The sequence below is a fragment of the Aythya marila genome, assembly GCF_965140915.1.
Source record: "Aythya marila genome assembly, chromosome: 30".
NCBI classification, from domain to species: domain Eukaryota; kingdom Metazoa; phylum Chordata; class Aves; order Anseriformes; family Anatidae; genus Aythya; species Aythya marila.
The window spans coordinates 1,332,465-1,343,184 of NC_139071.1; the positions used below are offsets into that span (position 1 = coordinate 1,332,465).

The 10,720-nt window shown below is 66.3% G+C and overlaps 2 protein-coding genes across 2 annotated transcripts; both read left to right on the plus strand.

Annotated features, from left to right (window-relative positions):
• On the plus strand, positions 1–4,084 carry LOC309888814 (tubulin alpha-1B chain). The gene is made up of 4 exons (XM_082781402.1): positions 1–70; positions 1,690–1,912; positions 1,996–2,144; positions 2,908–4,084. The coding sequence occupies exons 1-4, from the start codon at positions 68–70 to the stop codon at positions 3,886–3,888; spliced, it is 1,356 nt and encodes a 451-aa protein (XP_082637528.1). The 5' UTR covers positions 1–67; the 3' UTR covers positions 3,889–4,084.
• A 670-nt stretch (positions 4,085–4,754) lies between these two features.
• On the plus strand, positions 4,755–10,631 carry LMBR1L (limb development membrane protein 1 like). Its single transcript, XM_082781401.1, has 17 exons — positions 4,755–5,108; positions 6,877–6,961; positions 7,219–7,255; positions 7,421–7,560; positions 7,650–7,753; positions 7,828–7,954; positions 8,078–8,146; positions 8,261–8,325; positions 8,434–8,509; positions 8,609–8,692; positions 8,821–8,897; positions 8,997–9,074; positions 9,157–9,230; positions 9,329–9,419; positions 9,619–9,685; positions 9,767–9,928; positions 10,015–10,631. The coding sequence occupies exons 1-17, from the start codon at positions 5,037–5,039 to the stop codon at positions 10,071–10,073; spliced, it is 1,467 nt and encodes a 488-aa protein (XP_082637527.1). The 5' UTR covers positions 4,755–5,036; the 3' UTR covers positions 10,074–10,631.
• Positions 10,632–10,720: the final 89 nt, after the last annotated feature.

The window sequence follows — 10,720 nt, forward strand, 5'->3', positions numbered from 1 at the left end:
GGGGGGGGCCCCAGCCCGGTACTTGCGTCGACTTCTTGGTGGTCGGGACGAGTAACAGCCTGCAGCCATGGTACGGGGGGGGGCAAAGCCCCGGGGGGGGGGACATGGGGCTGGGGGGGGCAGTATGGGGCTGGGGGGGGGCAGGAGCAGGGGGAGGATGAGGATGAGGAGGGTGGGGGCTGAGGGGGTCGCCGAAGGGGCTGGGGGGGTTGCAGATTGGAGGGGTTGCAGACTGGGGGGGGGGGCTCTGGGCAGAGCAGGGGCTGGGGGGGCAGCGGGGGGGAATAAAGAAGGAGGGGGGGAAGGGGAACCGCCCTTGGGTTGGGGGTGGGAAAGGGGGGGTAACGTAGAAAGTGGGGGGGCAGAGCAGGGACTGGGGGGCTTAAGTAGGGACTGAGGGGGGGCAGAAGAAAGGCTGGGGGGGCAGAAGAAGGGCTGGGGGGGCTTGAGTAGGACAGGGGAAGGCAGAGGAGGGGTTGGGGTCTCGAACGGGGGTGGGGGGGACAGAGCAGGGGCTGGGGGTGCTGCCTGTGCCTGGAGGACCCTTTGGGAGCAGCACGTGGTGCCAGCCCCCCCCCCCATTCCCCCCCCCATTACCGGGTGGGGGCGGGGCACTGGTTCATTTTTGGCGCCCAGCCCCGACCGTTACCCTTCCCGCGCGCGGGAAGGCGCGGGTGCGCTCCTGCCCCCCCCACCCAGCACCCATCTTTGGGTGGGTGGGGGCTCAGCCTTCCCCCCCCGCAGCACCACAACCCCCAAATCCCATGCTGAGCCCCCCCGCACTGCCAAGGGTTCCCCACATTCCCCCTTTTGTCCCAGTTTGCTCCTTGCCCCCAGCCGAGTCCAAGCCGAAGGAGACCCCATGGGGCTAATCCTGCCCCAAGGCTGCTGGGGGGGGCCTCCTGTGGTCTCCCCACCACTAAAACCCTAAAACCTGGGCTTAGCCCCCCCGGGGCGGGCGCCATCTGCCCTGCCGGGGCGGGAGGAATGTGCTGGAGCAGGTGGTGCCGCACTGGGTGCGGCTGGGAATGTGCTGGATCGGGGCGGGGGGGGGGCAAGGGGGGAGGATTGGGGCAGCTGGACCCCTCCCCAGCTGGGTGCTGGTGGCTTCAGCCCTCCCCGGGGGTTTTGGGCCATGCGGTGGCTCGGCGTGTGGTCCCCACTGCCCGCAGCGCCGCAGTCACGTCCGCGCTGCTGCGCAGCCTGCTTCCTCCTCCTCGTCCTCCTCTTCCTCCTCCTCGCCCGGCCTCGCCCTTCCTGCGCTGTGAGGCTGCGAAATGGCCTCCCCAGCCCGCCCGGTGCGAGGGCGCACGGCTCAAAAGCAGGATGGAGCCCGATGCCGGGCTGGCACAGGGACTTGAGGGGTCCTGGGGTGCTGCGCCGGGGCTCGGCTGGGAAATGGTGGCTCTGGTCTGTCCCCAAGCACATGTCCGCCCCCCCAGCTCACCACCCTATTGGTTTTGAGGCTTGGCCACGCGCAGCTAAGCCCTCCGGCTGAGATGCCGATGAGCTTTCTATGCCCTTTGGAGCTCGGGCACAAAATGGTTGCCCCGTGGTGACGCTCGCCTGCCCCAGCCCGCGCCGGGTGGCACCAACGCACTGCTGCTCCCAGCCCGGGCAGGATTTGTGCCCCCTGCCTGTGCTGCTGGGGCTCTCTGGTGACCGCTCTGTCCCTGCTCTGCCCTGCAGCGCGAGTGCATCTCCATCCATGTGGGCCAAGCGGGCGTGCAGATCGGCAATGCGTGCTGGGAGCTGTACTGCCTGGAGCACGGCATCCAGCCCGACGGGCAGATGCCCAGCGACAAGACCATCGGCGGGGGGGACGACTCCTTCAACACCTTCTTCAGCGAGACGGGGGCCGGCAAGCACGTGCCCCGGGCCGTCTTCGTGGACCTGGAGCCCACGGTGATCGGTGAGCAAAGGGAGCCGGGGTGGGGGGCGGTGGGTGCCGAGGGGGTGCCCGGTGCTAACGGGGTGCGTGGTGATGTCTCCCAGACGAGGTGCGCACAGGGACGTACCGGCAGCTCTTCCACCCCGAGCAGCTGATCACGGGCAAGGAGGATGCGGCCAACAACTACGCGCGGGGGCACTACACCATCGGCAAGGAGATCATCGACCTGGTGCTCGACCGCATCCGCAAGCTGGTGGGTACAAAGCCTCGGGGGTGCCTGCACCACCGCAGCCTTTTGGGGAAGGGGGAAGCCCCCAGAGGAGAGCGAGGAGCTGGGCTGTGCCTTGAGGTCTGGGTGCATTTAACCCCTTGTGGGTTCTCCCAGTGCCAGGTGATGGCTCCTGGTAGTGCCGGTGCTCGTGCAGTCCTGAGCCCTCTGCGCTTGGGCACTGCAGATGTGTCACTGCTGCCAGCCCTGGACTTGGCCCCGGGGTGGCCATGGCAGGGCATGCGACAGCCGCCTTCTGCCCTTGGGGAACTTCACTTTCATTCTGGGTTGGGTCATGTGAGGCTTCCCCTTGACCCGGACTCTGATCCTACTTTACTGACGGCTCGCCAGCAGTCGGTGCTGAGGGTTTAACTCCCACAGGGGAGGCTCGTGCCTGCCCTCTGTACATAGAGGGCACTGCTGATGTTGGCTGCTGCAAGGCTCCTGCCCATGTGCCTCTGGGGCATGCTGGCTCTAGGCGCCTCCATGCGCTCTGTAAAGCACAGCCCCAGGCAGGCGTGTGGAGGTTGTGCCGGACACGGGACTGGCTCCTGTGTGTCCCCAGGGTCCTCTGCTCAGGCAGACCCTGCCAGCGCACACAGTCCCTGCTTCTGTTCCTGATCTCAAGCCTTGGAGGCATCTCAGCTAATAGGGCTCAACACTTCCCTTCCTGGACAAATCAGGAGCAGCTTAAAGTCACAAAAACTGATACTGATGTCTTGTCTTCTCTTCTTTTTCTCTTCCCCAGGCTGACCAGTGCACAGGGCTGCAGGGCTTCCTGGTCTTCCACAGCTTCGGAGGCGGCACCGGCTCCGGCTTCACCTCCCTGCTCATGGAGCGCCTCTCAGTCGACTATGGCAAGAAGTCCAAGCTGGAGTTCTCCATCTACCCAGCCCCGCAGGTCTCCACGGCCGTGGTGGAGCCCTACAACTCCATCCTCACCACCCACACCACACTGGAGCACTCCGACTGCGCCTTCATGGTAGACAATGAGGCCATCTACGACATCTGCCGCAGGAACCTGGACATCGAGAGGCCCACCTACACCAACCTCAACCGTCTCATCAGCCAGATCGTGTCCTCCATCACGGCCTCCCTGCGCTTCGATGGGGCCCTGAATGTTGACCTGACCGAGTTCCAGACCAACCTGGTGCCGTACCCGCGCATCCACTTCCCCCTGGCCACCTACGCCCCCGTCATCTCGGCCGAGAAGGCTTACCACGAGCAGCTCTCGGTGGCCGAGATCACCAACGCCTGCTTTGAGCCGGCCAACCAGATGGTGAAGTGCGACCCGCGGCACGGCAAGTACATGGCGTGCTGCCTGCTGTACCGCGGGGACGTGGTGCCCAAGGATGTCAACGCTGCCATCGCCACCATCAAGACCAAGCGCAGCATCCAGTTCGTGGACTGGTGCCCGACAGGTTTCAAGGTGGGCATCAACTACCAGCCTCCCACGGTGGTGCCCGGGGGGGACCTGGCCAAGGTGCAGCGTGCTGTCTGCATGCTGAGCAACACCACAGCTATTGCCGAGGCCTGGGCCCGCCTGGACCACAAGTTTGACCTGATGTATGCCAAGCGTGCCTTCGTGCACTGGTACGTGGGGGAGGGCATGGAGGAGGGGGAGTTCTCGGAGGCCAGGGAGGATATGGCTGCCCTGGAGAAGGATTACGAGGAGGTGGGGGTGGACTCAGTGGAAGGGGAGGGAGAGGAGGAAGGGGAGGAGTACTAAAGGCTGGGTTCCTTCTGTCGCTGTAGCATGTCCACAAAGTGTCAGCTTCAAACACTTCAGCTTTCTTGTGCACCAGGTGTGGGTCTTGGTACTGGCCCTGGCTAGAAGGATGCGCTGCTCTGGCTAAGCGCTCACTCCAATGTGATCCTGTCTGTTTTACATGTGTCTGCACCATGTCTGTGAATAAAAGGCTTTAAGAAAAGCTGCCTCTGTGTTGGATACAAATGCCTCTGGTTCAGCCCCTGTGGCTGGCTGGCCCCAGCCCCGTGGGAACACGCTGTCCCCATTGTCCCTGCCCAATGAGATGACCATGGGGGGAGGGGGGGAGGGGGTGGTGCTCCTTCTGGAGCTGGCTCTGGCTTCCCCTGCTCTGGGGGGGGAATTTCCCACTCCCTAGTGCTTAGAGGGTAGGGGGCGCTGGTTCTGCTCCTCCGGGGGGGCCTTCAGGGAGCTACTGGGGGCCAAGACCCTAACAGGAGGAGGAGCTGTTCCCTTGCTGGGGGCCTCACAGCGGATCCTGTGCTTCCCCCTGCCCTGCCCGGGAGGGATATAGACGGATTAACCCGCGGATTAGCCCTGCCCGGGGGATTAGCTCTGGCCCCCGCGGTAATCCCGGGTTCCTGCCCTCGTGGGGAGGGGGCTGGGGGCGTCCGGCGGGGCCGTGGGAGCGGCGGGTGGGAACGCGGCGGCGCCTCCAGCCAATGGGAGCCGCCCTCGCAGCCTCCGGCCAATGAGCGACGCCTCATTCAAAGCCGGCAGCCAATGGGGGCGGAGGCCGGGCCCTTTGAGGCGGCAGCCGAGCGGATACATTGTAGCGAACGCCGGATGCGGGGGGCGGGGCCGGGCGGGAGGGGCGGGGCCTCGCCTCCTGGTGCCGCGGGCGGCCCCGCACGGCTCGGCTCGGCCCCGCGCTGTGCCCGGATCCAGCCCGGCCCCGAGCTTTGCCCTGACCCGGCTCGGTTTAGCCCAGCCCTGCGCTGTGTCCGGATCCGGCTCGGCTTGGCCCGGCTCGGCTCAGCCCAGCCATCTGCCCTGACCCGGCTCGGCTCGGCTCGGCCCGGCCCTGCCCTGTGTCCGGATTCGGCCCGGCTCTCCCCTGCGCTTTGTCCTGCCCCGGCTCGGCTCGGCTCGGCCATGCTGGCCGCCCCATGGCCCCTGTGGAGCACGACGCGCTGGCCGTGCGGGAGCAGCTTTTCCACGAACGAGTCCGCGAATGCATCGTGAGTGCGGGGCGCGGGCGGTGGGGAGGGGGCGTCCTGTGGGGATGGGGTCCTGCTGGAAGGGGGAGGGGGGTGGGCTGGGACCCTGTACACCCCCCCTCCCGAGGCAGCTGCGGTGCCAGAGACGCCGGGGCTGAGCCCCACGCCCGGTCCTTATCGGTGCCAGAGCTGCGCCGTGCTGCCGTGTGCCCCGCTGATAGCCCGGCTCGGCTCGGCCTGGGGGGCGTGGGGAGCCTGGCCCGGGCAGAGTGGGACCCCTCGGCGCGGCAAGAGCCCCCCCGCCTCTGAGCACAGCCAGGACCCACTCCAGTCTCCCCTCCCAAAGGGATTTGGGGACCCATAGGGTGCGAGGGGGCTGGGACATGGTCCCTGGTCCTGGCCTTCCCCTGTGGATCTGGGGTCTTGCAGTGCCCCAGCACCTCCCATGCCCCCAGGGAGTCCCCAGCTATGGGGGAGGGATGGGGGGTGGCAGTGTTGGGCTTTTGAGCAGTGTCAGAGTTGTGCCAGACTTGGGCCAGGTGCCCCTGTCCCTGCCCCAGGGTGCTCAGTGACAATGTCAGCGGGCAGGGGCCCTGCAGAGCCCCCCAGGGCTGGGGACACTGGAGGGGAGCAGCTGGGGCTGCTGCTCCGGTCCTGATTCATGGGGCAGGGATGTAGGGGAACCCACATGTCCTGGCCCTGACATCTCCCAAGGGTCCCTGGGATGCTGCATGAGGGGCGACCAGAGCCAAGCATCACTGCCCTGGAGCTCCCCAGGCCTCCACCCTGCTGAGCTGCCTCTGCCCCAGGAACTCCTGGCTCAGCACAGCCAGCGTGGAGCTCACTCGACCTTTCAGACTTTCCCGAGCCACGTTGTGGAGCTCTGCCTCACTCCTGCCCCGTGGTTGCGTCAGCGCCGCTGGGGAGCCCTTGCCCTCCACGGGGATGGAGCAGGGACACCGCTCCCCTACCCGCCCTGTCCCACGCCTCCTTGGGGGCCTCCTCACAAGGCCCCTTTCTCGCACCCTTTCTGGGTGCAGGTATTTGGGGTCCCTTGGCCAAGCAGAGTTTTCCATTTTGGGATGCAGCCCATGGGCAGGAGGAAACACACGGCTTGTGGTTCTTCCCTGGGTGGGAGCAGGGACTGGAGACCACCTTTGAGGGGCTCCAAGGGCTCCCTGCCACCCCACAGGGCATCCCCCCACCCCTGGGACTCCCGGCCAAGCCTCCAGCACGAGGGAGGTGCCAGGGCAGCTCCACTCCACCCATGCCAAGGCGGTAGATTCGGGCGACCTTTCCCTATCCCGCCGCGTACGTGCAGGGATGAAAGGTCGCTGTGTTCCTTGAACATCGCCTGCTCTGGCTAGGCCTTGGCGTGCTGGCGGGGGCGGGGGGGGACGGACAGACGCTGCAGCCAACCTTGGCACCTGGCCCAAAGCTGCTCCCACAGCCCCGCTGGGTGCTGGTGCCAGCAGGATGAGGGCTGTGGGGTTTTGGGGCTGAGCTGTGGGCAGCTCTGCTAGTGCAGGCTGCCCCGGAGTTGTTGCCTGTGCTCGCCCCATGATCCCAACCCCTATGGGACCTCCTGGCAGCTCGCGAGCACCCAGTGGGTGAGCCCTGGGTGCAGCCCCCGTGTGTGGGTAGGGCCAAGCACACGTGTGGGGTGAGTGAACAGGGCCAGGACTGGAAAAACAAATAGGGTGGAGCGGGCAGGTCCCGCTGGCAGAGCCCAGGGTGGGAGCGCTGCCCTCTGGGTCCACCAGCACTGCCCACGCTGCTCTGCCCACAGATCTGTGCCCTGCTCTTCGCCAGCCTCTACATCCTCTGCCACTTCATCATAACCCACTTCAAGAAGCAGACGGACTTTGCAGCAGGTAGGGGGGTGGCAGCCGAAACGAGCCTCCCCTGAGATGCTCCTCCCCTGCTTTCTGCCTCCCTCAGCAGCCCCAGTCCCATTCCAGCCCACGTTCCTGGGGCATCTGTCCCTATGGGGCATCCCCCAGGGCTGCTACAGAAGGGGAGCAGAGTCCCAGCTCCCTCGGGAGCACTGCTGGGCTTTGCAGCTCTGTTTTTGGGGAGGATGTTTGGGGGGGAGAGCAGGGAGCCATCCTGGTGCTTTGTTCCTCCACAGTTCACGATGACGAGGACGCTGCTGTCAACAGGATTGCGTAAGTTCCTCCCCTGTCCCGCTCCTGCTCAGCCACTTCCCTCTCCCTGCCCGGCTGGGACACGGCGTTCCCCAGCTCCACGGGGGTCAGTGACCCCCCCAGGGGGTTGTGGCCGGGCTGTGACATCCACGCAGGGGCTGGAACTGACGCTTGTCCCTCCCGCAGGCTGGGGATGTGCACCTTCACCCTGGCCGTGGCGCTGGGTGCCGTGCTCCTGCTCCCCTTCTCCATCATCAGCAACGAGGTGCTGCTCTCCTTCCCCCACAACTACTACATCCAGTGGCTGAACGGGTCCCTCATCCACGGTGGGTGCACGTAGGGTGGCCCCGGGGTGCCGAGGGCTGCGGGTTGGGGCTGCCCCCAGCGGGAGCTCACCCCATTCTGTCCCTCCCAGGCCTCTGGAACTTGGTCTTCCTCTTCTCCAACACGTCCCTTGTCTTCCTCATGCCCTTTGCGTACTTCTTCACTGAGTCGGAGGGCTTTGCAGGGTCCAAGAAGGTACGTGGTCCCACGGGGCCTGTCCCCCACCCTGTGTCCCTCTCCCTGGCTTGCTGCTGATCCCGTTCCCTCAGGGCATCATGGCCAGGGTGTACGAGACGTCGGTGGTGCTGCTGCTGCTGACGCTGCTGGTTCTGGGCATGGTCTGGGTGGCCTCTGCCATCGTCGGCAACAACGCGGCCAGTCGCCAGTCCCTCTACGGTGGGTGCTGCCAGGGCTCGGGGGTCTGTGCTGCTGGGGCAGGATGGGGCCCCTGGTGCTGAGAGGGGCAGGAGGAGGACTGCCCTGGGGGGGCCTGCTGCATCCTGCCCCCTCTCTCCACAGACCTCTGGGAGTACTACCTGCCCTACCTCTACTCCTGCATCTCGCTCTTCGGCGTGCTGCTCCTGCTGCGTAAGTCCGGGTCCTGCGGGGCCACTCCCTGGCATGGTGGGGGCTGCTCAGGACCCTTCTGGTGGCCCAGGGAGGGGTAGGGTGCTGGGGGTCACCCTCTCCTCCCACCCACAGTGTGCACTCCCTTTGGCCTCTCCACCATGTTCACCGTCACGGGGAAGCTGCTGGTGAAACCCCGGGTAAGGTGCACCCCCACCCCCGTGAGGCCCCGCCTGGGGTCTTGGTGTCCCCCCAGCTCCCGGGGTGTCACTCGTGTCCCCTGCTCATGGCTCCTGGCCCGTCCCCAGCTCCTGGAAGACCTGGACGAGCAGCTGAGCTGCACGAGGTTCGAGGAAGCCGCGGTGTCCCGCAGGATCGCATCCGGTGGGTGCTCAGCGCAGGCTGGGGAGGTGCCTTGGGGTGCCCGGGGACCCCAATCCCTCAGCACACGGGGAGTGAGCCCCTCGGTGTCTCCCCCTGCAGGCAAAGCTTCCTGCTGGCTGAACCTGAACGTGGGGCTGCTGCGGGAGCAGCTCCTCGCCCTCCAGAGCAAAAGGCGGAAGCTGGGTAAGGAGCTGGGGCGACCGGAGCTGGGCACTGGGAGCGCTGGGAGCACTGGTTCTCTGGGAACCTGCGCCCCAAAGAGAGAGGGATGGGGGTGCCGTGGGGCAGGAGCTGTAACATCCTCCCCGCAGAGCGGCGGCACCGAGCGTCACCCTGGCAGAGGAACCTGGGCTACCCCCTGGCCATGCTGGGCCTCCTGGCGCTGACAGTAAGTGTCCCTGGCCGGGTCCCCACCTTGTCCCTGTCCCCCTGCGTGTCTCAGGACCCTGCAGACACCCTGACTCCCTCCTCCTCCTTCTCTTCCCAGGGGATCTCGGTGCTCATCGTCTGCTTCCACGTCCTGGAGCTGTTGCTGGATGATGCCGCGATGCCGCGGGGGATCCAGGTACCTGGGGAGGGGGGAAAAAGGGACAGCGAGGAGCCCCTTCTGCCGGGCTTGTTCCCACAAAGTGCCTCCTGCCCCGCAGGATGCGCCCCTGGGCCAGGTCTCCTTCTCCATCTTCGGCACCTTTGGAGCTGCCCTGCAGGTCATCCTCATCTTGTATCCTTCACACGGGCACCGGTGGCTGTCCCCTGCGCTGTCCCCTGTGCCACCCCCTCTGTCGCCCCCTCTGTCCTCTCCTTAACACCCTCTCACAGCTACCTGATGCTCTCCTCCGTCGTGGGCTTCTACAGCTCCCCCCTCTTCACCCGGCTGCTCCCTGAGAGGCAGGACACCCCCCTCACCAAGGTGAGAGCCCCCCCAGGTGTTGCGTGGCTGTCCCCGTGTCCTTGTGCACTGTGCGGCATCCCCACGCGAGGGCACCACGAATCCCTCCGGCTCCCCCTGCCTCCAGCACGGCTCCGGGCACTGCAGGGCCCCGGGAGCAGGTTCAGGACCGTGGGGCTGTGCCACAGCTCCTTCAAATTCTCCTTTTTTTCCCCCGCAGATCATCGGGAACTGCGTGTCCTTGCTGGTGCTCAGCTCTGCCCTGCCCGTCTTCTCCAGGACGCTGGGTGAGCTGCGCTGGGGCTGGGGCAGGGGCTGGGGCAGCCCCCCCGGGGCCGGCATGCCCTGACCCCCCCCCCATCATGCAGGGATCACCCGCTTTGACCTCCTGGGGGATTTTGGCCGCTTCAACTGGCTGGGGAACTTCTACATCGTCTTCCTCTACAACATGGGCTTTGCGGCGCTCACCACGCTGTGCCTGGTGAAGAAGGTGACCTGGGCCGTGCAGGAGGAGCTGCTCCGCGCTTTTGGTGAGGACGGGGGGGACGGTGGGGACGTGGGACGAGGCGCTGGGGCCGTCCCCTGCCTGCCTCTCACCCTCTCCCTCTGCACCCAGGTCTGCACAAGCTGCCGCTGCCCGTGCCGCGCTCCCGACCCCTGGGCGAGCGCTGCTAGGGCTGGGGGCACGAGGCTGTCCCCCTCCCATCCCCGAGAACGGCCACAGCGCTGGTCCCGATGCTGCCGAATGTGTTGCAGATGCTGGAGCCCCCCCCCAGGAGGAGCTGAGCCTCCAGGAGGGGGCCTGGCTGTGCCCCCCCCCCCCAGCCCCCTCTCAGCCTGTTGCGCTACTGAGCCTTGGCCTTGAGCCGTGCCCCCATCAGGGGGCTGCAGCCCCCGGGGCTGTGCTGGCTGCAGCCCCCCCACTCTTTTATATACCTCGTGGGGTCGGGCCCTTTGCCCCCCCCCCCCCAAGTGCTGCCCTCTTGGAGTTTGTGTGGTTTTCAACGTCTCCCCCCCTCCCCAGGTATCCCTCTTAACACTAACGGGGGGGGGCCCGTGCCCCCCTGGTCCCAGTCACTCCGCTCCCCCTTGTTGCTCTGGGGGCTGCCAGGGGGCGCTGGTTGTCCCCCTTTCCCCCCCCAAGAAGGAGCAGGGCTGGGGCAGGGCCCCCCCAGCAGCTGTGTGATGAGTTGGTCAGGTCTCTGTTACCACGTTACTTGTTTGGAGCAATAAACAAACTCTCATTTTTTTAATATATATCGAATATTTTCACGCTACATGGCTTGGTTCCACCTCAGGGCAGGGCTTCGGGGGGGGGCTCG